Source organism: Lissotriton vulgaris, chromosome 10 (assembly GCF_964263255.1).
Source record: "Lissotriton vulgaris chromosome 10, aLisVul1.2, whole genome shotgun sequence".
Classification (NCBI taxonomy): Eukaryota; Metazoa; Chordata; class Amphibia; order Caudata; family Salamandridae; genus Lissotriton; species Lissotriton vulgaris.
This window is the reverse complement of record NC_141698.1, coordinates 584,276,213-584,303,371: the sequence shown is the minus strand read 5'-3', so window position 1 is coordinate 584,303,371 and position 27,159 is coordinate 584,276,213. Positions and strand designations below refer to the sequence as shown.

Sequence of the window (27,159 nt, the reverse complement as noted above, 5' to 3'; positions counted from 1 at the left end):
CGAGGCCACGCCCCCCTTCCTGATAGTACATCTGCAGCGCTGAAACTCGAGCGCGCCAGAAACCCACAACCCTCCTGAGGCACAGCCGGGAGCGAGATTTTAGCGAGCATTGAAGAAATTGACTTTTAAAAATTGTGTATAATTGTGATTTTAAAGCGATAGCACTTTACCTGAATAGACTGCTAGAAGCCTCCCCAACAGCGAGTCTTGCGCTGGGAAGGAGAGTACATAGGAGCTCTGTCAGGCGCCATCGACCACGCCGAGCAGAGGGACACGCCCCCCTCGAGGCCACGCCCCCTTCTCGCCCTACAATAATGTGTAGGCACAGGAAGCGCAGCGGACGAGCGCAGCGGGCGCGACGATTGCGCGCCGAAGGCGCGCATAAGGCAAGCTCGTCTGCGCTCGTCCGCGCCGAGTCCGGGCCAAGGGCCACATCCCCTGGACAAATAAACCGCCACATAGGGCCACGGAAATACTCAAGTGAGGAACTAAAATGTTGGAGACCTACCACCTTATGCCCCAAGATAGAACCACATACAGAGGGCAAGAAATGTCCGTCATGTCCACTCACTTTCGATTTTCTTCCCGCCAAAAATATGGCTAACACCGGGATACCAAAGCACAGAAATTATAATCTGAAAGTCGGTCTGATCAATACAAGGTCACTGGTTAAGCACAATATACAAATGTCCGAATTAATAAACGGACAGAAAATAGATATATTATTCGTCACTGAAACTTGGGCAGACGAGGCATCAGATGCTGACCTAGCCTTAGCCATTCCAGACGGATACTCTCTCTCCAGAGTTGACAGAAAAATTAAACGAGGAGGAGGGATAGCGATTATAGCAAAGGATTCATTGAAGGTAAAAACCTCAGACAAAGGTAATACCGCAGACTGTGAAACATTGTCATTCCAAATAAAGATCAGATAATTACACTTTTAATGGAATACTAATATATAGACCACCCAGTGCGAAAACCCCCTTAATCGACTTACTAAGCCCCTTTCTTGAATCAAGTGTGACATGTCCCGACTATACCATCCTGGGTGACTTTAATCTACACTTAGAGAAAAAATCAGACCCTAAGATAGCAGCATTTATTGATGCTATGGCTAACTTTGACCTGGAAAACAAAGTCAACGTCGAAACTCATAATGCTGGACATACACTAGACGGGATTTTCTCGTCGTGTCAGAACCTACACAATGTAGAGACTCTCCCTATTCCATGGACAGATCATAAATTAGTAACCTTTACGCTAGAAATTAAAAAGGAGACGGGAAGACCAGTGGACATTATTAGGCAGGTAACATATCAGGACTGGTCTAAAATTGACAACCAGGCGTTCAAGGAGAAACTCCAAATATCCTACCCCACATTGGACGATAACTGTAATACAGCCTGTAAACAATTTAATGAGTGGATAGATAAGGCAGTCAATTTGGCTGTCCCTCAAAAAAAGGTAACGGTGAAAAGAAAAACCCCATCACAACCCTGGTTCTCAGATGCGTTAAGAACACAAAAACAAATTTGCAGAAAAGCAGAGAAAAAATGGAGAACCAAATACGACGCCCACCTCAGACAAGAATATAATGTCAAAAAATAGACGTAGGGAGGGTCAACTAGGGCTATATTTAACGACCAGAACCACTCATGCCCCAAGAGAAGCTATCAACAAACAAGAGGGGCCTGGTCAGAAACCTGTTCGTGTGCCGCAACTGAACTAGTTACCCGAAACCATTAGAAGCACTAGAAGTGATAGCCCAGGCATGTTAGAAAAATTCCCATCAGCCCACCCATGTGGCGGAATGTCGTCATGTGGGAGATGTCACCAATCCAATTCTCAAGCAGTGCACCTAGTCATGGTGCAGAGATGGATGGATTAACCATGGTGTAAATACAGACCAATGGGCTTCACTGGTGATGCTAATGGGGTGCAGTGCAAAAAAATGAGTGATAAACGTGAAAATAAAATTGACTCCGAGGGCCAAAATTAATTTAATCAGTATGGCGCTTGGGTCAAGATTAAAATTCTGCCAAAATAGTTTGAAATTATAACTATGTGTGGGCAGAGTAAGTGAAGGTCGACATGTTTCAGCTGTACTGACTATTGGTCTAAGCTTTCTTCAGGACCATTAAAGAAACTGCGACTGCAAAATAGAAATTAAAGGATCAGTGATGCACGCTAATGTACATTGGATAAGTCCTACCAGTTCCTCTGAGCCCAGATGGATATCAGGCTCAAATTTGGCTGAATGTGGACTGGGATAGAGTCTTAAATGGCCACATGGGTGCTAGCTGAATATGGTAGCTTCAAAGACAGATGCGCAGGACTCTGGACCAGTAGATTCACAGCGATGTCCACGGTATGTCATCGTTCAGACCTTGCATATGACTTTTCAAAAGAAAAATCCATTTTTGCTCCTTCCTGAAAAGAAACTTGGCTATGTCACTGATATGTGACGGAATGAATGGCCTTTCTAGAATGACCCATTTCATTTCGTCAGCAGTGTGTCCTTGCTCCAGAAAGTGATTTGTTAGTTTAGTAGCCTGCTTGCGACACCTAATGGTGCTTTTGTGCTCCCCTATTCTTAACTTAATCTTGCGGGTGGTATAGCCAACATACTTGAGGGAGCAGGGACATGTTATCATATAGATAGCGTTGTCGGTGTTACAATTCGTGTGCTTCTTGAGCAACCATGTCCTGCCTGTCCCTATATCGACTGTAGTAGTTTTTTCAGTCTGAGGACAGACACTGCACGACCCACAGGGGTAGTGACCAGAGACTGGAGGAAGGTTTTTGTTAGGAACAACTAAGGAAATGGCAACTATTATTGTTGTTAGTCTCTTTGCTATTTTTCAAAGATACTTTTTCTGTCCATTTTCTTCCCTAACTAGAGCGGGGCCTCCCCTTTTTCCCGAGTGGGTTCCGGGTGAGGTGAGGCGTACTCCCACATAATGCTGGGTAAGTCACTATGCTCATTCTAATTTAAGTGATTCTTTGACACTGTTCACAACATAGCAATATATTGAGCGGGGAGAGAGAGTCTCCACCGCCCTGTCTGTGTGCCTAGTATATTGTGCTTGTTCTCCCGAGACCTGTTGTGCACTACATGGTTTTTGATTCACGCTTATCTCTTCTTTAGGAGATACATACAGTTCTGGACTTCCTACAGCATCCATCTGGGCTCAGAGGAACTGGTAGGACTTATCCAATGTACATTAGCGTGCATCACTGATCCTTTAATTTCTATTTTGCAGTCGCAGTTTCTTTAATGGTCCTGAAGAAAGCTTAGACCAATAGTCAGTACAGCTGAAACATGTCGACCTTCACTTACTCTGCCCACACATAGTTATAATTTCAAACTATTTTGGCAGAATTTTAATCTTGACCCAAGCGCCATACTGATTAAATTAATTTTGGCCCTCTGAGTCAATTTTATTTTCACGTTTATCACTCATTTTTTTGCACTGCACCCCATTAGCATCACCAGTGAAGCCCATTGGTCTGTATTTACACCATGGTTAATCCATCCATCTCTGCACCATGACTAGGTGCACTGCTTGAGAATTGGATTGGTGACATCTCCCACATGACGACATTCCGCCACATGGGTGGGCTGATGGGAATTTTTCTAACATGCCTGGGCTATCACTTCTAGTGCTTCTAATGGTTTCGGGTAACTAGTTCAGTTGCGGCACACAAACAGGTTTCTGACCAGGCCCCTCTTTTGTTTGTTGAAGAATATAATGTCACCTTAAATAAATATAAAAAATTAATAATTGAAGAAAAAGGTAGATACTTCACTAATAAAATTAATGAGTCAAAAAACTGCAGTAAAACTCTTTTTGACACTGTCAAAAAACTTTCAAAGTTTGAAAACAATAATCAGGAAGCACTGTCATCGGAATTCTGCAATACACTTGGTGACTTCTTTGTTAACAAAGTCTCATCAGTATACAACTCCTTTAAAAATCAGAACAGTGAAACTCTGGAAAAAGATATATCACACTCAATTAATTCAGAAACTCAACAAGACCTAATACCAGCCTTTAGTTTCACACCCCCTACAGCTGAGCAGATACAGAAAGAAATCCTTACCTGCAACTCAGGTAGCCCAACAGACCCCTGCCCACCCCGAATAATGCAGGCTTGCTCCATTGAACTAAGCCTGGTGTTGGAAAAACTATTCTCCAAAATTATCATTACCAACACCTTCCCTGACGAATGGAAAATGATATCCATTAGGCCACTGCTAAAAAAAAACAATCTGGACGGCGAAAATCCCAACAACTACAGACCAATAGCCAGGATCCCTTTTGCCGCTAAAATTCTGGAGAAACTGCTAAATAAACAACTATCCCAACATCTGATGGACGGAGAATGGCTGGACCATTCACAATTTGGTTTTAGGGCGGAGCATGGAACGGAGACCGCCTTGATCACAGCAGTGGAGGAACTCAGGACAATAATGGATAACGGATCGAAGGCCGCATTGATATTACTTGACCTATCGGCGGCCTTCGATACGGTTAGCCACGAAATCCTCATAACACGGCTAAAAACAGCAAATATTCATGAGTCAACCTGTGCTCTTATAGCCTCATTTCTGGAAAATAGAACTTTCTCAGTTGAATCAGGAGAAGCAAAGTCTAATCTGTTCAGCTTGCCATGCGGAGTTCCGCAGGGATCATCGATGAGCCCCACGCTTTTTAATTTATATGTAGCCCCACTCGCGCAAATAATAAGAAGTGAGGGATTCACCCCTATATCCTACGCCGACGACACCCAAATTGTGGTGTCAATAAATAAAGAGGTACAAGACACAGCAGCAAAATTCCAATGCTGCATGACAAAAATCAGCCAATGGATGCAAATGAATTGCTTGAAATTAAACGGCGATAAGAGTGAAGTACTGATACTAGGTGGTGACACAAACATATGGTCACCTTTATGGTGGCCCACAGATATGGGAAGATGCCCAGATTCGTCGGAAAAGGTAAAAAACCTAGGAATAATGCTAGATACTAACCTCTCATTTGACGCTCAAGCAAGCAAACTAGCATCATCACTCTGGTACATCCTGAAAATGATAAGAAAAATACTACCTTATATACCGCATGACTCTCTGAAATCAGTGGTGACGGCATTGGCCTTGTCCAGATTGGATTATGGAAATGGTCTATATGTCGGAGCAAGGAAGAAAATTCTTCTTAAATTACAACGCCTGCAGAATGCAGCAGCGAGGCTGATATTGGAAATTCCAAAGTTCGAAAGAGTAAGCCACAAACTTAAGAGTTTGCATTGGCTCCCAATTGCAAGTAGGATAGAATTTAAGTCATTATGCTTGGCATACAAAGCAATAAATGGAACGGGATCAAAATTTCTAAAAACACACCTACAACTGTATGAGCCAAATAGACTTCTGAGATCCGGACAAAGGAAACTCATAAAAGTACCCAGATACAGAAGAACAAACTGGGGAGGCAGAAGCTTCCTAGTGCAGACGGCAAAAATGTGGAACCAATTACCGCTGGAATTGAAAAACAGTCCATCCCTGAACCTTCAGAAAGGGAGTCAAAACATGGCTTTTTGCTAAACAGCCCTAACTACATACTTAGGAGTCAGTGGGAATCTCAGCGCCAAGACGCCTTTTGGCATTCGCGCGCTATACAAATTGAAAAATCAAATCAATCAAATCAAATCATGTGAGTTTCCTTTTCTGCACTCCTCCCCCACCTTTATCTGCACATGCATAACAACTGTACTTCATCTCACATGACCAGACACCTTGCACATTTTCCACACATTGTTAGGTAACCAGTTCAAAATCTATATCTCCTTAAATGCACCCTCTTGCACCATACACAAGTTCGGAGTTAATCCAGAGTATCCCACAAAGCTTCATCACGCTGTTGGAACTCGCATGTCATTTCTAATCATACATGCATCCCGCAGGAGATACTAGATTCCTTGTCAAACCAAAAAATTCAGACACCACATGAATACACTTTGAAAGTGATCAGAATCTTCAAAACATGTGCAAACCACACATTCTTACATTGTAAAAACTCACACCCAAGAACCCTATAAATCAGGAACTTGCATCTTAAAAAATGTTTTAAAATAGATTTTTTGATAGCTTACTGTAGTGGATAAAGCAACTTTAAAACTTTAAAAAAAAAGCATATTGCCCTCTTTAATATCCATACATAAAGTGCTTCCCATATTGTAAATCTGTGTTAAGCTTGAAAATGGGCAATATCACATATGGATGATGTCTTCGTATATTAAAATATTACCTGCCACACCCTGCACGGACCCACACAGAATAATCCCAAACTTGTTGTTGTATTTCTCATCCCCTAGATCACTTTATTGGAAATAGTTTTCCACTTCACCATGAAAGTGCTCCCTTCTTTGCTGTAGAATCAGGCATGACTCCAGTCCCACTTTCAGTTTCACTTCTTCTGCAGTACGTCAGTCCCATCAGACCTCTCAGCAGTCCTGTGTCAACTGTCTCATTCTCTGGTCACTAGTGTTTCTTAGACCATAGTTTTCCTGACCTTTCTGTATTGGAAGCACGCCAAACACCTCTGGTCCAACAATGAATGCTCCCAATCCTCTGATTCACCTAGGAATCACAATGAGATTTTGAATACTTTGAGTGTCACTACAACCTTATTGCATAGAAAAATCAGTTTTGCATACATCCTAAATCAGTTCACCGATGTATCTCACTGCAGATTGCGCTTCTCCTCACAGCCCATTCAATCTTGCTTGTGCCTCATGCGGTCTCACTAACACTGTTCAATCATCTCATGCCCTGCCCCTGAATGCCACAACAGTCGACCCTGCTGTCCCACTAGAGTTTCAGAGGCAAGCAGGTTAACCAACTGGCTTTCTCCAACTCGTTCCGACTCTTTCCCCTTGCCTGTGGCTTGTATTAATACTCCTGTAGGGAGTGGTGGTTGGATGTGTTAGATGATGATGCATTACATTTCATGTTCTGGATTGTCAATATATGTAAGAATTCAATACCCTTTTGATGACAGTGCAATGTTTGCTGTGTATTTTACCCTAAAAGAGTTCATTTGGGAGGTGAGCCAAGTCTGGTTTGTGCGACTTTAGAGAGCAGACCGCTGTTAGTCGGTCTCTTGCTTAGAACTAGGAATATGTTTTTGCTCTGAGACTTGACTTCATGGCAAAGCTCTTTGCAGCATCTGATTTATCCATATTCTAATTTCCTTTATAGATTTGCCATGCATTATGACTATTAATTTTGCTTTCTGTATTGCACTTTTTAAATATTATTTAATTACCTTTGTGGTTATTGACTATTGATATAGAGCTTTTTTATTTCAATTCTCTTTTTCAGAATTGTTTTTTTCTGGTTTTAATTCATTATGGGGCAATTTATATAATCTGTTCTTGCGGGTAATACCGCCCTACTGCTGCAAAGAAACTTTATAAAATTATCAAAGATAGCATCAACTACTGCATTTGGGTAAATTGAGCCCCTTGCCAAATATAGAATCAGGTGCATCTTATGTCCTCTGTAGATGATGACTTTAGCAGGCCTGGCAAAAGGTGTAAATTGTGCTCTCACCATGCACTTGGTGATTTCTGTTAAGTATGAATTCTGTGTCTATGTATTTTCTATTTTACTTTTGTCATGGACTGAACTGTTAAGTCTTAAATAATTTGAAGTGGTTTGGGACATAGCACACTAGTGCGCTATTGTTACTTTGCAGTACATATTTTGTGAAGAAACCGGTTTCTAAATGAGATAAATTAGATATCACATTAGGTCTCGCCGCGAGACCTATAGTTGTCAGCTCTTCTTACAACGAGCTAAGACGGAGACAAGAGATGTGCACGCGCAGCATGCTGGAATCGCATCAGGTCGCGCGCGTGAACACACCCTCAAATTCCAGCATGCGGTTAACACCACACAGACACAGACGCACACGTCCCCTCCCTCTCTCCCCCCCACCCCACTCACCGTGCTCTTTCCACGTTTCCCCTCTCCCTCCGCAGCAGGTCAGTCTCGGCAGCAGGCTCCAATTCAGACTCTGGCGATCTTCCGCTTGTCTTCTTTCGTTGGCAGTCTCGTGGCGCCAAAGCAATAACAACCGCACGCCTACAAAAGCCATGCCCCCTCTGTTAAAAATGCCGGCAGGATCCTATCCACTGTCTTTTTAAGTATCACGTGTTCTACCAGATGACGCACCCGGAAGCACCCTATCCCGTCAATGTGCGTCCATGGAAATAGAACCGAGAGTATTCGTGACGTGCAGACCGTTGGCAATGATTGGCTGAAGGACCTCAGCGAGAGGTTAGAGGAGCTGAGCGACAGGAGGAATCCGTCTGGAGCAGTAGTAGGTAAAAAGTAGAGGGGCCCGGTGATACAGGTGAGAAATAATACGGTCTGGCGAGGGGGAGAGAAAATAAGCAGGCTTGTGCTGGGGATTCAGGTAGCATAACGAGTCTGCATAGGGAGAGTGCAGTGATGAGTATTTGAATGGGCGAGGACATATTTTGACGCTGAGGAGTTTGTGTGTCACATTTCCTCGTTTGAGATGTTAATGTGTAACAGTTTTAATGTGTGGCATATTGACGAGTGACACGTACTCACTGGCAGTTACTGCTCTAATTGTTCTTTAATTTTTCTTTACTTGAATGTGGCAGCAAAATGGCCTTTTACATTATTTTCAAGAAAGGCAAAATATTGTCTGCACTTTATTTCCAGACACTCACAAAGTAAGGATGGGCACTTTCACAGAGGTCTGTATAGCGCCACATGGGGTGAGGGAAAAAAAACAAAAAACCCTCACAGGACTGTTCAGCAGCCCGTCGGACAGAAGAGTTTCTATTCACAGCAGTTCCGCAAAACACAAGGCAGACATACCTTCCGCTGCTTTCCAGTCCTTTAAAGACTGACTCCGTTCTCCTGGGGTCGTGTCATCACCCTTCTGGAATGATCAGTAGGGCTGCACTGAGAGCTCTCAACACTCCCGGCCATCCACTTATGCTAAAGGTTCTGTGTAGCGTGGTACTGCCTTTAGAATGGATATTTTCACAAATGGTCTTCAGACGCGTCACAGACTGGAGTGCATTTCTGATTGTTTTAGTAAGGTGCAGCAGTAGGCAGGGTGCGGTTAAAAGCCGGCTTTTGTGTACAATCTCGGTTGTACAGGTGTTGAGACTGACTAGAGTTTGGTATGTGTATGGCGTGTTTTTTCTTGTTGTTGCAAATATCCGGTACCGTCGGAAAATCTACATGTGCTATCGGAAAAATTGATTTTAGCAATGGGTATTGCCCGGCCCCGACATACGCGTTGCCCTCTGGCAAAATGTATGTTTGCATTTAAGGAGGTGACCACACTCCAAGGACTAGTGCCTCCTTGTCTTTTTCAGCATCAGAAAATATTTGCCTGGTCGCCCTTTGGGGCTGTGAACCACTACCACATTACTAGCAGTGTAGGATGGGTCAGTGAGCTGAACACTTGCCACTGGCAAGGTTCTTCTCTGGAAGTCATGAGACCGATACCAACAGGGCACACTTAGATCTACGTCTTAAATTCAGTACTATAAACTGATTAATAGTAAGAGTTGTTATTTAAAGTGCTTGGAAACTTGAGTCGAGTTCTATGACACTACATAAACATTGAGTTCGCATTCACGTCCAGACTCATTGAAGCCCTCAATTACAACTTATTTTAATTTAACAGCTGTGGTCTTGTTAACAGTACATAACATTTTGACTCTGTAATTTGTGCACAGTTCCAAAAGTTCAGCAAATTAGAAAGGCAGGTACGGTTGTCAATGTATATAATGTGAAAATTGTGCTGCATTTATTTTATGTTAAATAGCTTTACATAATTGCGATCGCTATTTCTATTACTAGAAGGCATACGTTCTGCTTGAGGTGGAGAGGCAAGGACAGTAGTACATAGAAAATATGCCTTGTCATTTACTCCAGCAGTGATCTAAACTGTGGGGGAGGGAGGGGGCACTGCTTGGCGACCATTCACAGACCGCATTCATGCTTGAGTGGTCATAAACCTAAGAGCCTATAGAAGACCGCCTGATATTCCAATGACATGGCTTCCAGGTCAATGCCATAGTCAATGGTGCTGGTTATCGCACAGGGACCTGTCTAATTAATAACTGGTAAAGGGAGCTTCTGAGATACTGTCATTACACCTGCCTGTCTTCTACACGCAGGGCACAAGTCCTAAAAAAAAGAAGTGGGGGGGGGGGCGCTGACTTCACGACAGGAAGTGACGTCACGAAAGGTGGCTTGTCTGCTTTGTTCTTCAGCACAACTGTTAAAATTGTCTTGGGGGAACTTTAATGACTGTGTCTCTGGCACTGTCTGCTTTACCAGTCAAAAGCATTATCACATTTACAACTCCCCCGCATGCTAGTAATTTTATTTTTTTATTTTTTTTTTTGTCCTCATTTGTGCAATATTGTTAGTAAGGAGTTGTTGGGCCCCATTATTTCTTTATCCTCTTCCTTCACTGCCATGGAGCTGGGTGTGCGGGTCTGGGCAGTACCCCTGCGGAGCGTGTAAGATAGAAGGGTCCCCTTATTTCCAATACTCTATCGAAGGTTTGTGGGGGGAGCTAGCCATTCAGGCTACTCTTGCAGGCCTGCTCCTGGCTTTTGATTGCTCACACATAATCATTGGACTGTGGTAAGGCAGTTCTGTGCCAGTCTATCTATCAAAACATTACCCGTAGGATTATCTCCAAGGCTGTCTAGGTTACTCCTAACTGATAGTTTTCCCAAATCTCCCAAAAATTGAACTTCTTACTAGGTGTTTTCCTTTTGTCCAGTCTGTGTTTTTGATATTGAAGCCAACCACTCTGTAGCGGGGGAACTGGGCTGACCCATTTCACACAGATCTCTCTCCTAGCCAGTAATATCAATCAGAATAATAGGTTTTCCTGTGCTTTAGCCAGTTTTTCTAAGACATTTGAGCCCATTACCCCAAAAATAACTAGATCCATACTTGCATTCAGATGTCTTCCTAGTACCTCATCCAATGTCTTACCCACATCATTCCAGAAACCATCGGAAGGGGGCACTGCCGAAACATGTAGAGGTCGTCTGCTTTTTCCTGTCCGCATTTCGGGCAGTTCTTCACTGTCGCCCCTGTGAATTTGGAAAGCTTTTTCATGGTCCAGTATGCTCTGTGAGAGGTAAATAAATGGTTCCTCTTTAGGGCAGCAGATGTTATGATTGACCAGCATTTGCTCATGGATACTTGCCATCTTTTATTTAACTCCAGCGCGGCAGATCTCTCCCCCATATTCTCTTTGGAATCAGGAATTCTTCCTCCCCTGCTAAGATGAAAGCCCGGTACCAATAGGAGATTTCTTTGTGGAAAGCATCCTTTTTCAGCATCGCATTTTCCAAAATTATGTTCCCTGCTCTAACTTCTTTTAGAGATTTTGCCAAACTTGAAAGCTGGTAATATTTGAATTTTGCTAGAGAAGCATTTGTTGAAGATAGCATCTCCCAATCCATTATTATGTTCTGCAACAGGAGTTATCCCCACTCTATTATTCCTGCTGTTTTTATTGGGAGTGCTAGTTTATCTTTAAGACATTCGCGAGTGCCTGGTGATTGCCATATTGGGGCCAGATCGCTGTAATAAGGTTTATTTAGAGTACATCTTATGCGGCTGACTTCAACAAGCATACTAGTAATCTTAACAAACGTGCCCTATATATCTGCTCTTGTACTTTAAATAGGTGTCACATTTGCAAAAGTTAGAACTATTGGCATTGTAAATGACAAAGCTATTCTCGCTATTTTCAAAACCAACACATAAATAAAAAAATTGTCATTTACAATACCAATAGCTCAATTTGCTTCTGAAGCCTCTGCCATAACGTTTTGTACACAAGTCTGCTATTGAAGTGTTGGTGACCAAATTGTTAATATGTACACAAGGGATATGTCCTCAACCTGCCGGTGTTCAGTCTAAGAAAAGTTTTTTTTGTTTAACACGTCTTTCCTCTCTTGTTAAGGGATTAATTCTCTCCAGCATGTTCAAAATTACAAGCAGCTGACTTTGGGTCAGCCCATTGCTTGTCATTTGACTTGCCTTCTTCCTCTTGTGTTTCTCTTCCTTCGTTGAATAGTTACTATTATTTTATTGAAGGACTTGTATCCTTCTGCTGCTTATTTTCATTGAACTCCTTTTTAGGTCGAGGTTACTAGACAGTGCATGCAGTGTTTGTTGTGAGCCACATTGTGGACTTACCAAAAACCTGAATGGGGTTGGAGCTTGCAATTGCATTCCATTTGTTTGCTTATTCTGTCACACATTTGAAGGATTGTTTGTAACCCGCTGGTCTGTTTTTAACCCGCTGGTCAATCTTGCTTGACCCTTCCAAGGAGCACAGCCTCTTTACCATCTCTTCTGATTGACAGCCTCTCCGAACTTTGTTGCTCGAATTCACTCCTGAGTCTCTTCTCTTTGTTGACTCTTGTGTCCCCTCCCTTGTTGCTTTCTCGCCTTTGCTTCTCCTAGTCATCCTCCATGTTGCTTCTTCCCCCTCTCCCACAACCCCCACTTTCTCCTCTCTGGCCAGTTTCTTCTCCATGTTGCTTCTGTCCCCATAACCTGTGTTGCCCCCTCACCTGTGCCATCCTAGCACATGATTCTACTCAGCCATCCCTCTACATGTGTTGCCATCATGCTGCTCCCCCACTGAAGCTTTGAAAAACTTTTGCACTTTTTGTTTTTTGTTAGCAGTTCAACTTGTATCTGCAAAGAAATAATCAGCAGCAGCTTTTTGTAGGTGTGCTGGCCTGCTAAATGACGTGGCCAAACAGCATTATAGGCTTTTTTTCCCCCTTCCATAGCCATGCAGCTCAGCCTCTGAAAGGCTGTAGTGCATGGCTAAAGAGCAAATATTAACCAAGCCAGAATGTTTCAAAGGCGATGCCTTTTACTTTGCCAGTGCTTGCTTAATTAGCTCTCCTAGGGGTATACATATTTTTTCATTTTTCCAATCTTTATTCGGCCATTTGGCCATAAAAGATACACATATACAATCACAATAGATCAGCACATTTACAATATAAAACAATGGAATTACATATTACTAAAAATGCCTTAAAACTGTAAATCTTAAAATTAGGTGGAAACCAGCGTCTTTAAAATGCGGTTGCGGGTGTGCCAGACATTAGTGAGAAATTTTGCCAATGCAAAGACAGTTGGACCTGAGACATCAGATTTTAAAATCCTATACATTGGGGCATATTCCCTGCAGCCCATGTTTCTAATCAGTGGAAGAAGCCAATATTTCCTCGCAACCCTGTAAGCTGGGCAAAAGAGGGCCACGTGTAAATCAGTTTCCTCCGTGGCATCACAGGCCGGACACTGCTTGGTGGAGGGAGGTGATGACCAGGAGCTAGTAAAAGATCGAAGGGGCAATGTACCGTATCTCCATTGGAGAAACCGCTTTCTGGCAAGTACTGGGGAAATGGCATCCAAAACCCCCTCAAACCTATATAAGTCCTTACTTTGTACAAATACAGAGGATAATGACCCTTCAGCCTGGCTATCTAGGACCCTAGCTCGTTTTTGTTCATGGTATGCATTGGCCAGGGATCTTTTAGAAATGTTTAGTGCGGCATTGGCAGGGTCAGTCCATAAATCCGAGAACCCCAGTTCCATACAAGTGTTTTGGATGTGTTTTATCCAGGGGATCCGAAGCGCTTTCGGATGGGTCAATAGTTCCTTCAGTTCTGCCCTATATGCTGCAAGATCGTTACTACTCCACAGCCTACGCCAGAAGGCTATGGGTCTCAAACCTATTTCTTCGGCTATTGGTCGTAGACCCAGATCAAGCCTCAAGGGGAGGAGCGGGGTGCTGGGCGGAAGCGCGGCTATCTGTCTGATGAAATTATTCTCTGTTAGTGACAGACTACGACAGGATGTGTGTCCCCACAGTTCTGCCCCGTACATGGTCGCTCCCCTGGCCTGGACCATGTATATCTGGATGAGCGACCCCAGCGGACGGTATGAGGAACCCTTCATCATCCGGGCGATGCCCCCAGTATTTTGTGTCAATTTGAGGTTTGCCCTACTCTGATGGGATCCCCAAGACATGGTTTCATTAAGAGTCACACCGAGGTATTCGAAGGTGGAGACTCTCTCGAGCCGCGCTGCTCCTAATAGCGGGTTCGGCCGCAGTTTTTGGCTCGGATTCAAAACCATAAACTTGGTTTTGGCCGTATTAATTTCTAACCCCCTGTCAGTGCAGAAGGCCACAAATGAATCGAGGATCCTCTGTATCCCCATAGGGGTTTTAGATAGCAGCAGGGTGTCATCTGCAAACATAATTGCAGGCATCCAAAGCGGTCATGGGAGTCTGGAGGCCAGGGTGAACAAGGTCGAGCTAGAGTGCATTATGGTCACTATCTACCCTTTCCGTTACCCTAAAGTCCCGAATGGTTGGCCACTTCACTATTTGGGCCAAGACATAATCCAAGCGAGACTCTCTTCCCACTCTATTATAGGTGGTTCTGCTACGTACGTCGGATCTCAATCGCCCATTACAGGCTCTAAGTCCGAACTTTAGGGTGAGGGCTGTGATTTGTAATGCAAGTGGGGTCCATGCCTTCGGGGGGGGAGCTTCAACGGTGGGCACTGCCCATCTAGCCTCTTCTTCCATTGAGAATCCCTCTAGAAGACCTGGCAATGGCTCAAAGTGAGAATTAAAATCCCCTCCCACCACATAGGATTGATCACTTGGTAGCTCAGATAGTTTGTGAGTTCATCTATGGTCGGTGATTCCTTGGCAATTCCCACAGGCCTGGAATAGATGTTGATTAAAACAAGTTTAGCTTGGTTTGACCAGGATAGTAAGACCACAAGAATATCATCAGAGCTGACTGGTAGCCGTGTTGCCTCACAACCTAGGTGGGAAGCGACCCAAGTTGTGAGCCCGCCTGACGGGCGGCCCTTACTCTCCCACCTTGCTGGGATAAAAAACGACTGATAGCCTTGGTGCCCATAGTCTTCTCTTGCCAGGTTTCCTGAAACATACAAACGTCTCCAGTCTCAATGTAGTTTGCCCAGTCGGGGTCGGCCAATTTGTTAGCCAGTCCGGCAACATTCCACCAGATTAATCTCAAATGTTCCGGGGTGTCGGTTGCCGTGCCAGAGAGGTGGGCAGAGACGGTTTCAAACACAGGATCAGTCAATGGTTCAGGAGCATTGCCAACAGTGGGGGCGGGTGGCTCAGTGAGTCTGGGGGAGCCATTATCCAGGGTCACAGGGTTGTAAGTGGGCAGTCAGTCGACCCCATCCAGACCATTCAGTCAGTTAAAGCGGTTAAAGTGAAAAAAGGGTGTATCAGGTAATTGGAAATTTGGGCGTCGGGCATGATCTTTGTGTCTGTGTCTACGTTCCACCCTTGTCCATTCTTCATGCGGTTGATCATAATGCATGCGAATTGGAGGAAAGAAAAAGGATACTGGCAGGGTCTGAATGGTAGAATCCAGTGAACGATTCACCCCTTCACAGATGTGCTGAACTGTACCCGGGTCTTTAAATGTTACCAAAATGCAATCCCCTATTATTGTTTTTCTCGTCTTCCCTAGCCAGGGGACCCTTCTGACCATAATGATCTCATTGTTAAAGTGTGGTGGTAGGGGTCGATTCCAATTCAGCCATTTGATGACTTTTTTCTTCAGGGATTGGAAATCTTCGTTTTCTCCTCTTTGTAATGGAGGGGCGCCTGCTAACACCACCGTTAGCCTGTTGGCTTCTGGAGGCAAGTCTGGTCTCCGTGGTCTTGGGGCGGGCCGAGCCGGAGAGGTAGAGGAAGTGCTAACAGCTTGGGGGAAGCCAGAGTTGGTCCCTGTCTGTGAGCTATGAGGGGCAGGGTCTGTTGGTTGTAGAGGCATATTGGTTGGGTTGTTACGTGGTGCCGGAACTTGAATAGCCATAAGTGGCTGCAAGGGGGGGGCAGTGGGAACACCCTGAGGAGGGACTTTGGTAGGTAACCTCCCAAAAACAGGAGTCTCGCAGGGTCCTATCTGAGGATTGGACCCCGCACTTTTGGATTGCTTACTAACTAAGGTGTTCAAGGTAGTAAGAGATGCCTCTAGAATGGTAAGCCTGATCTCGACTTTTTTCAAGCTATCACTAATGGGCTGCAAGAGTGAACGGAATAAGAATTCTATACTCCCTGAGGTTGTAAGAGAGGGGGCTATATTAGTCGTGTTAGCCACTAAGTTACTGTTGGTAGTAACTGTGTTGGTACTTGAATCTTTAGATGGAATATCGATAGGCGCCATGTCGTTATCCCTGCCAAGGGAGGGCGCGGTTTTGTGTTTTTTACCAAAATCTAAATTGGATAGTTTGGATTTCCCCTGCCCCCCCCTTGTCTTCCTTCTACGTTTGCTAGGTGGAGGCCCGTGCAGCTCCACCACAACACTGTGCTTTGGCTTGCTTTTCTTATTTTTGTTCGGTGGCGGGGTTTGGGTGACCAAGTCCACTGCCATATGGGATGACAAGGATGGGGTGATCTCTGTGATCTTTTCAGGCAGGATACCAGGGATGTTTGGGGTTTCCCGTAATAGTAGGGGAAAGTCCTCTAAAGTTGGTAGATTTTGACTGTCAGTGGGAGTACCCTCCTCTTGGGAAATGGGATACGGGATTATCTCGGTCAGGGGTCTGCTCTTCATAGATTCGATTGAGCGACGACGCTCCGCCCTACGCCTCTCCAAGGAGTTTTCTTTACCTCCATCTCCTTTGGCGGATTTAAAATAATTGTCCAACGTCCCTGTGTTGCTTCCCCCCGCCCTTGAAGGGGTTTCGCAAGGTGCCGGTGAGGGCATCTCCGTATTCAGTTCCTCAGTTCGGCTGGAGTAGAGAAGAATCAAATGGAAGAGGGTTGGCCCAGCCCAGCCTCTGACGGCCACAGACGGTCCCGCCCTTGTCCCGGGCTTCTCCCGGCACGCTCCCGCTTAGCGGGAAGTGTGCTCAGCTTTATACAGTGGTGCAGCTAGCCCTTTGGTGGGAGGACAGAGGGGTGTGTCCAGCGGGGAGAGCAGCCCAGGTGTGTTCAATGGGCGCGCAGGGGCTCCTGGATACTGGAGTCCCTGCCTGCTCGCAGCCCCGCCGAGGCTCTGCCCTGCCTGCTCCTCCTCCTTAGCACAGCAGCCCCACGCTGTCAGGCACCTCCACGGACACGGCGCTGCGGGACCCGCGAAGCGGGTCCGGCGAGGTTCAAAGCGCTGGCTGCGCTTCCAACACTTGCAGCTACAGCGTCCTCCGGAGCTAGGAATCCTCTTGGGTGGTGTCAGAGTCCGCAATCCGCTGTGTCCCACGATCCTGCAACCTGCTGACTCTGGGTATGTACTCTTGCTGTAGCACCTATTGTGCCATCCTTGGGGGGGGCGGGGGGTTGGGGTCTTGCACTTTAACCCTCACACACTGGCATTGCAGGCTACGTGTTTTGGTGCAGAGAATTATGACGAGTCCACATGGCATATACCCCTGTTTGCCATGCCTGCAATCCACTGGCCTGTGTGCACTAGACCACAGACTAGGGTACAGTTGCATGAGCACTATACCCCTACAGTGTTTAAGTCCGTTCATAGACCTTGTAAGTGCAGTAAAGTCATGAAGAGTATATGTTGTGGAAGTTGGTCATTACTAACGCCACAGCTCCATAGTGGCGTTACTGAAACCTGGGAAGCTTAGTAGCAAACTTCTCAGCATATTAAACCCACACTGAGACCAGTGTGGGACTTCGGAGCTGGGGAACCGGGTTAGTCTTGGCAGGAATGCTCAACTTCCTATGATTCTGGGCAAATGCCTTAATCTCCCTGTGCATAACAAAAAAATGAAAAGAAAAATGTCTAACACAACTGGTGCTCATGTAAAGCTCTCCCATACCTTTTTGGGTCTAGTTTGTGCTATATACCGCCTTCCTCCCCCAAACAAGAGGACACCAACTGCTTGGCTCTAGCCCTACCGGCCTGTCCCGACTCTGACCTTTCGACAGGGGAAACCCCGGCTTGTCCAGCAGCCTCACAGAACCTGGAGGACCTGCTCTGCACTCGTCTGCAAGACTGTCTCCTAGGAGCACCGGATTTGGTCAACAAAGACTCCAAACCGAGAACACGGATACAGGCGGCTCAGCGGTTCTGCACCCGGCGCTCACGGCCCAACACCTCAAGGTGGTCTCCCCAGCGATCCTGACCTGGGGTTTGGTGATCCCTGACCTACCTCAGGCTTCTAGCCAATGCCTGCAGCCTCGACCTGAAGGGTCCCCTTGGACCACGACCCGAGCCGACCAGAAGATCTGACACCAAAAGACACACCTGTACCCAACACCCACGGCCTTAGGTGGTCCAACCGACTGTGTCCATGCATCACCCAAGAACCCAACTTTGCTCTCCTGCTGGTGGTCTCCTTCAGGAAACCTCTTTGCACGAGCCTGCAGCTTTTTCTTTAAACCAGTGATCTCCATCGCAAACAGGGCTCCCAACGCCGTCTTGGCATTCTGCATCTGGCCGCCTCTGTGCTTCTGGTGGTGTAACCCCAATGCTGATTGTTGGCCCTTATCCCTACTGGTTAACATTGGCCTCTGCACCCTGCCGCTCTAGTGACGCTGGTGGTGCAATTTATGTGCCTAACTGAACCTTAGTTCTAACCCCCAGGACCTACTCGTTCAGGTCGTTTACTTGCCTGTAAACCAATAACCTTCTGTTCCCATAGGAACTAATGTTAGTTTTTGTTCCTAAAAATGTTGTTGAACTGTTTTTGTATGGAAGTAGAGTAACTGTAACCATTGCAAATCCATTCCCAACTGGATTTCCTTGTAAAATGATACATTTGAAAGCATATTTTTTTCTACCTGTGCCAAGTCCTGCTTGTTTCTAGAAATAAAAACATTAGTATACCTGTTTTTATATGTACCCAGATGGTCTGGATTCTGTCCGAGTGTGTGTGCTCCATCTGTCTTGATTGAGTGAATACAATAAATGTTTAACACACGCTCCTGATTAGCCTAACTGCCCGACTACACTACCACAAAGAGGTGTTAATCATGGTCTAATATAGACTCTTCTGTACCTCTAGGAATCCCCTGGACCATGTGCACACTATACTGTACTTTCGTATAGTATATACAGAGCCACCCTCTTACACTTGCTCCTTAAGCTCTGGGGCAGATCATTTGTGCCTCTTGTCTTCAACTGAGCATTTGTGGCTCTTCTCTGAGGTGAAATATAGGACTGCCATCTGGGGTGAAGCGTCTGTGCCTGTTCTCTGGGGTGGAGCACCTGTCTGCTTCCTGTGCCTCTTGTCTGGGGCGGGTCGCCTTTGTCAGTCTGCTATGCTTACAGATTCTACTTTGCGAGACCATTATCCTGACTCCTTGAACACCATGTACAAGGCCTCAAGACACATTGTGTAAATGTTCTATTCTTCATCCACGAGGCGGCATGGCTGTCTAGACCAAAACAATGCTGGCTTGCCCAGGACTCTCGGATGCTTTTTATTATAAATAAACCAGCATGTCTAGGTCTATACACCCTTAAGCTTCGGCCCAGCAGTTTGCTTATCTCTGCGAAGGGTGTTCCACTTGTGACCAAGACTGGGATTTTACATGCTTTCCCTTCAGGTAACCGTGTTTAGATCATGCAGTTTGGCGATTTTTGGCAGAATACATACACACATGCCTTAGACACTTAGGTTAGGGACTACATAGTATGAATACGCCAGTTTTCTATACAGTGTTTATATTCCTGCATATATACATTGTCTTAGTAAGATGGTGGAAGTTTATATTCTGTTCACTGTCCTAGTACTTCTAATAATTTTCATCTTCTGTCTATTGATCATTGCAGCACCCCTTGAAATAAATCATTGACCCTGCTGGATCGGTCTAGAAGTAGTCTAGCAATGAAGGGAAGGTTTACCTGTTTCAAGTACCTATCAAAATTTCCAATATAGCGCAATCTTCAGAAGTAAAAAAGTTTCTATATCCCCTTCGATGCTAATGACAGAACGGTTCCGTCATCAGCATCGGCTGAGCTGTGCTGATGACGGAACCGTTCCGTCATGACTCCGCCCGCGCAAGGCGGAGTCAGCATGGGCGGGGAATTCGCGCCGCACGGATGCAGTTAAATTGCATCTTCAAACTGCATGCTGTCTCAAATATTTACTACATTCCTTAAATCTGGCATTAAAAAACTGTTCTTTAATTAAAACGATGGCTTTCTTCTTTCAAATGTCCCGTTCCTGCCATCCTCTGCATGCCTCCTCTTTGAGCACAACCTACTGACACATGCACCATTGACAACAATACCATATCTCCACTAACTCCTTTATTAATCCCACTAGCCATATGTTTGAGTTCACACCTCTGACTAATGATTGCGGAAAACCGCTAATACCATAGTCCAAAATAAAAAACTGAAATGATTGCATGGAATGGTTTGCTTTGAATGCAGAAGACTAATGCTAATAAATAACCCGTATCTAATAACTAAACTAACCAACAATCTTGGGTCCTGGAGCAGTGTGCTGCTTGGCGTAAAGCACTTCGATGCATCATCAGGGATAGTAAGGGCTATATAAATGCAAATAGAATACTTTCTTGTATTCTGCTCCTTCCGCTCCCTGGGCTATTTTTTTCTCCTCTGATTTTGTCCCAGTGTGGCATATACTTAACGAGGAGGGTTAACTGTGTTATCTCCTAGTACATTGTGTCAAGTCAGTAGCCAATCAACTTGTTGGTTATTGAAAAATGTTGGTGTTAAACTGGTACTAATAAGGTGCAATCAATGCCTTAACAGAGTTGAGTGTAAAAACGACAAAATAATGAACTAACACTATCTCAAAATGTACTGCATTATGCAGCATACTTTTCTTTTCTTGCCGCATATTTTGGTCAACTCTGCCACATAATTTGGCCCTCTCCTGTCACATGTTTCCAGCAGCCCTTTTTGGTGCTTAAAACAAGGTCACTAACTAGGTCCCATATTTAAATTGTTCATATAGTTCTGTGATCTTTATTTTTTTTTCTCCTTTTTTCTTCAATCTAAGAACTGTGCCTCCTAACTGCTATTACCAATGAAAAGAGCTAGCCAAAAAGCAGAACTACAGCATGTCTTTGAATGGATACCCGGATCCATTTGTGGGTGTCGCCTAGGCAGCTCTTGCGCTGTCTCTTCAAGACATGCTGTATTCAGTACATGTAACAAAGAACAATTGCCTCTGACACCATGAATTATACAATTGATTTAACCCAATGTCCTATTTTATTGACATTGTCTGCAATTTAGATTTTTGCGTTTAATTCAAAAGAATTTTTCGATATTGCACAATTGGGTGATAGCACATTTGTTTAGGTCATCTCCTATGATAGAATACATTCAACATATAACAACATTACGACATTTCATTACACAACATTAAAACGATACTCAACATGTCACAAAATTAAAGAAAACTCTGATCTTAATGTTTTTGTTTCTAAATCACACCGAAAAAAGGCTTTCAGATTTGTTGCTTAGCCAAATTCTCTGAAGAAAGATCAGTCCTACTCTATCTTTGACAAACGGTGCTGTTATTACACTTGAAAAAATGGTGAAAGAGGTGGTTGGTTGTTACGGTATTGCTAAAGTGCATCGCGCATTACAAATGGTATCAGTACTAATGCGCGATGCACTTTAGCAATACCGTAACAACCAACCACCTCTTTCACCATTTTTTCAAGTGTAATAACAGCACCGTTTGTCAAATGCTATAGCTTAAGAAAAAATGTTGTTTTAGAAAATGACTCTGTATGAAAAATCGGGTTTGTAAAGAATAGTAATTATATGTTTCCTTCTAGAACTTGGTCCTGAAGAAGGTTGTCTATTTACCTGTAACCGAAACGCCGCGTCGACCCCTGTTCCTTCGAACTTTTTAACCTGATGCTTATGTGATGTTTTTTTAAAAACTTTTTATAAAATGTTATAACTTACTACTTGTATGTTTTTTATTGATTTGTTGTAATTGTGTAGATAATGTGCTTCTTTGAATAAATTGACAAAAATATATATATTTTCCTAAAACACTATTTTCTGATTTGTTTTTTTACATTTGACGTATTGTGTGCTTTATTGCTGCTACATCTATAGCTGCTGGTGGTCTTCTGAGTACAACATTGTGTTTATGATTTGTATTTTACGCTTTGGTAACCAGTAGAAGTATATGACTGGTATTGCTAAATATTGCAAAACGCATTATACATTACTATTCCATTTCCTACCCATTTTGTGGTAAACCTGTGGGACGTTCTTTGGTTTCCTACGCTATCTCCCCTGTCCCAAAGTTGACAGTTAAGGGGGCCTCCTTTAACTTTATTGATTTCAACATTTGAGTAATACATTTGGCAATATGCATTTAAAAAACAAATATGATCAATTATTTTTTTAGGTTGCTGTCAAACTGATGTTTTTAGGTTCATAGCTTGTACTTGTTTGTAGTAAAGAAAAGCAAGTGGGCATATTTTGTATATAATTGCAGAAAATTTAAGAGGGTAAGAAAGTTGTGAACTTACCTAGGTATTATGGGAATAAGGACTACAATTGGCAGCATATCAACTACCTACATTCTAGTTTAACCCGTTTACTGCGGCCCCGATTTTCCCGCAGTGCGGCACTAAACTGGCGGTGCCGCATAGGCCATTGGCAGACGGCAGCACTGGGGAGGTAAGGAAGGGGTTAAATTAAATAGTTTGCAATTGCTCTTACAATGTTTTATGTCCATATGATAACCAAAATAAAAAGTTTGAAAATAAACTTAGATGGCAGCTTTTTGAAATCAAGTAAATATTCAGTTTGGGTTTTATGTTGATTGAGTTGTGGTTGCTGTATTTGGTGTCTGGTACCGTTCCCTTCCAACAAATTACCTACTATCCATCTGGAGTCTTGGAACAAGCACTAGGTATTCAGAACTATATAATCTAAGTATATGAGTATTGGTGATCTATTCATCATGGAAACCAAACTGATATGAGTGAGTTGTATTTACACAAATACAGGTTTTTTTGTCAGCAACTTATTTGCAACCTAATCGAGACACAGAATCTAATATAGGTTTGTGGTTTCAGTCCTATAATTTACTGTAGACTTTTGTTTTTGTTGACAGCTACACCTTGTGACCGGCCGCAAGAAGAACCTGTCTCTTGTGAAGGTGAAGTACTAGTGTTATTTTAAAACTGATTTTTGTTGGTATTCTGTCTTTGTGAGTTACGGAGATGACGACAACTTAATAATCTCGTCACAAGTACCTGAGACTATCTGCATTTTCGTAAACATGAAAAAGAAATGTGTGTGCTCATGCTTTGGAAATGGTTTTTTTAAATCCAACTTTCCATGTTGAAATGGGATTTTGAGAAATCGATAATGGTTGACTATCTCCACACTTGGATGCTCAACATTGAATGAAAAAGCCATAATCGAATCCAAAGTTTTGGAAACTGGTTTTAATTTCATGCCCCTCATACTACTCTTAGACTAGCATTTACAATGCAATGGTCTCTCCTTCGAAAAAGTTAGAGCTATTGGCATTGTACATGACAAACTATATATTTGTGTTGGTTTTGAAAACAAATAAATGGCATTGTCATTTACAATCCCAATAGCTTTATCACACACACACACACCCACACCCCCAGTGTGCCAAATGCCGATCAGCCCGGTGGTACCAGTGGGGAAGGGCACCTCAATGGCATCCCCCAATTGCGGAAAACCGGTGCCAGGTCTTTGCTGTAAACTGAAGAGTCAAGCGAACCAGTGACACCGGAGCCAGCTCTCTGCATCCCACGCACACTGACCTCAGCCAGGGTATCCAGCAGAAACTGAGGGGGTGCCCTACTGATGGCAGTCCCTCCTAAGGGAGCCATGCTGTTTACATGCCACGCAGACTGTCTGTAAACTGAAGGGGGTGAGGGAGCCAGTCTCATCTGAGCCAGCGCACTGTACCCCAGGGCTTTAAGTGGGATGAACCCACTGGGAGGGTCTCTTAAAGGGCTGTGGCCGATGTAATTAAGCTAAAAATCTGTGCATAGCATAGTGTGCCGCCCATCTGGCATTTTGCTGTTTCTAGCGTTGCAACCAGATATATAGCAAAGCAAGCAATATTATGGGGCACATGCAGCAAGAGTGTTCTGGGAAGGAAGTGGCATGGCACAAGCTGCGGAGCTGCTGAATTGTAGGTAGGGTGCAGGCAGAACTGACGCTTAGGCTGGCTAGGGTACTCTGGCAGGATGTACGTTGCAAGCCATTGGCGTGGCACACCCAAGAGGCGGTGGTCAGGACACATTGGATAACAGGCTCCAGTTAGGGAACCGGATGCAGGACAGGTGTCTGGGCGGCTTGGTTGGAGGCATACATGAGGGGCAGTGTGGCTGCAGGGAACTGGTGGCTGGTTGGCAGTTGAGAAGTGTGGCTAAAAGGCTGTGTAAGGTGCCAACGGCCCAGTGCAGGTAATGAAATAGGCCACCTGACAGCTGGCTGGGTAATAAAGATACAACAATAATCATGGTTCCGCAGGCGCTAGGGCCCTGAGTCTCTTTGGTCAACTAGAATGATCAAACAATTCCTGAAAGGTCTTTTTAGGGTTTTTCCACCAGTGCGGCCGCAACCTACGACCTGGAATCTTAATCTAGTTCAGGATCATCTGAGACCTCCGTTCGAGCCAATTCACAGAGCCGACTTGAAATTCTTGTCTTGGAAGTTAGCTCTCCTTCTGGCTCTTACCTCAGCTAGGAGAGTGGGAGAATTGCAAGCGCTCTCCATTCTGGAACCTTTTCTACAGTTCAAGAAGGATTCTATGTTTTTAAGGACCAATCCGAAATTCATCCCAAAAGTGCCTTCGGATTTCCATTTAAACAAACCAGCGGTTCTAAAATAATTTTTTACTCGTCCTACGGCGCCTGCAGAACGATCTCTTCATTCCTTGGATGTCCAGAGATGTCTCAAATTTTATCTTGAAAGGATGAAGGATTTTAGAAAATCTTCTCAACTTTTTGTGGCTTTTAGTGCACCTCAAAGGACTTCCTCTCTCAAAGCAAGGGATTTCACGCTGGATTACAAGCGCGATTAATTACTGCCACAAGACCACTGGAGAGACCGGTACGAGCTCACTCCACAAGATCAGTTTCATCTTTAGCAACTCTCTTCACTGGAGTCCCTATAGAAGACATTTGTAGGGCGGCCACATGGAGCAGTGCCAATACCTTCACAAAACATTACTGCCTGGACTCTTTCATGAGGAGTGAAGCGGCAGTAAGACAAGCAGTACTGAGGAATCTTTTCCAATGAGAGGTGAGCTTTCCCTTCTATCCTACTTCCTATGATTGCACATTTTGTATCGCATACGTTTTCTGAATGTATGGTTACAAGGTATATATGCGTTTGTAACAAAATGTGCATTGGGGATTTACTGCTAGCCACTCTGATACAAAGCATGGGAATCTATGAAAGGTCCAATACTGGGGCAAGAAAACAAGTTACTTACCTGTAACTTGGTTCCCCAGTATTGGTAACTTTCATAGATTCCCATGCGCCCACCCTCCTCCCTGGGGAAAGCTCAGCCTTCAGCAAAGGTGGTTACTGTTATACAACGGCTGCAAAAATCTGAGGCTCTGAAGCTATCTGATTGGTTGTTGCAAAAATTTGGTCTCTTTTACAAAAAGAGGGAAATAGGCTATAAAAATGAGATGAGGCCTAGGCCTGCCTTTCTCTTTTGTGCATACTGCTATGGTATTTTCTATTTACTGAGGCTCCCAGGCTGCTGACTGGGAATGATACAAAGCATGGGAATCTATGAAAGTTACCAATACTGGGGAACCAAAGTTACAGGTAAGTAACTTGTTTTCTACTTGTGGTGCTGGTAGTTAAGACTTCCTTTAAATTGCAGCTGGAATAAAAATCTGCGACCTTGTTTAAAGTAAAATAATTTTAGATAATGGTCCCCTAGAAGCCAATAGAGGTTTTGTGATGTAGTGTCAGGTTGGCGGTATGGAATCTTCACAGGATTTCACTCATAACTGCTATAGATGTATTTTGTGGTAATAGAGGGAGGGAGCAGGGTAAGGGAGCAGGGTAGAGAATGGAGAATGTAGCTAGTGGTGCCAGATCTTCCAGTGGTGCTGATGGTATTTAATCTGTTAGTTACGAATATTTGATCATGCACTGGCTTGTCGTGTAACATTCAAACAACAATTTATGGTTAGTTTTCATGTTAAAGCAGTTGCATAGTACTCGGCAGTCTCATTTATTTAATGTTTTAAATGAAAATATCTGCATCTGTTAAACGCTACAAATATAGTCTGAATAAAATGGGGTATGCAGGGTCGGCTAGAGCAGGATTTAAAATAATACCATCACCCTATTCTCCTATAAGAAGTTAACTAAACATGCAAAGGCTTTTGCTATGTTAGCACAGTAGAATCATTTTCTTTAATAAGTCTATTTTTCTTTGACTAGATTATACTTGTGTTGGTGGAAGACCAAATGACTGTGCTGCGTATATACAATTTCTTTATTGTGCACAAGTTAAAATTGTTATTTACGTGGAGTTGTTTTATTCATTTTTCACCATTCAGTTGAATTAACTCTTCACTGGTGCACTTGTTACTAAAATACCCCAATGTAGTCTTTAATGTTTCCGTATTACTTTTTATTTTTTTATTTTTTATAACACCAAACCATTACTACTTGTTTCCTGTAAGATTTCTTAGAGTTTCATTAATTACAATCTTCATGTGTACTGGCTCTTGTCTTGAGTACACCTCTAGATCGCCATGATAAACAAGCTTGGGTCATGTTTAACTACAGCAAAGTGTCGGTAGAAGAGGCTATACAAAATTTGCCAAATGGTAGGCGGGTACAGATAGTCTGCCTAGTGAATTTTAGAAAACATATGCTGACCAGCTGGCCCCGCAACTTGTTGAGTCTTTTGCGGAGGCATACAATAGCGGGACTCTACCACCCACGTTGCATGAGACTCTAATAGTTATGCTTTTAAAACCAGACAGGGACTCTAAATGCTGCAAATCGTACCGGCCACTTTCCTTAATCAATCTAGATGTGAAAATCCTTGCT

The 27,159-nt window shown here is 43.9% G+C and overlaps 1 protein-coding gene across 1 annotated transcript in view; it reads left to right on the top strand.

Moving 5' to 3' along the window:
* GSPT1 (G1 to S phase transition 1) overlaps positions 1-27,159 on the top strand; it is a 612,577-nt gene that overhangs the window by 57,570 nt on the left and 527,848 nt on the right. Inside the window, exon 2 of the mRNA XM_086941426.1 lies at positions 23,198-23,242. Within this exon, the coding sequence (XP_086797552.1) occupies positions 23,198-23,242 (45 nt within the window). The remainder of the gene's footprint in view (positions 1-23,197; positions 23,243-27,159) is intronic.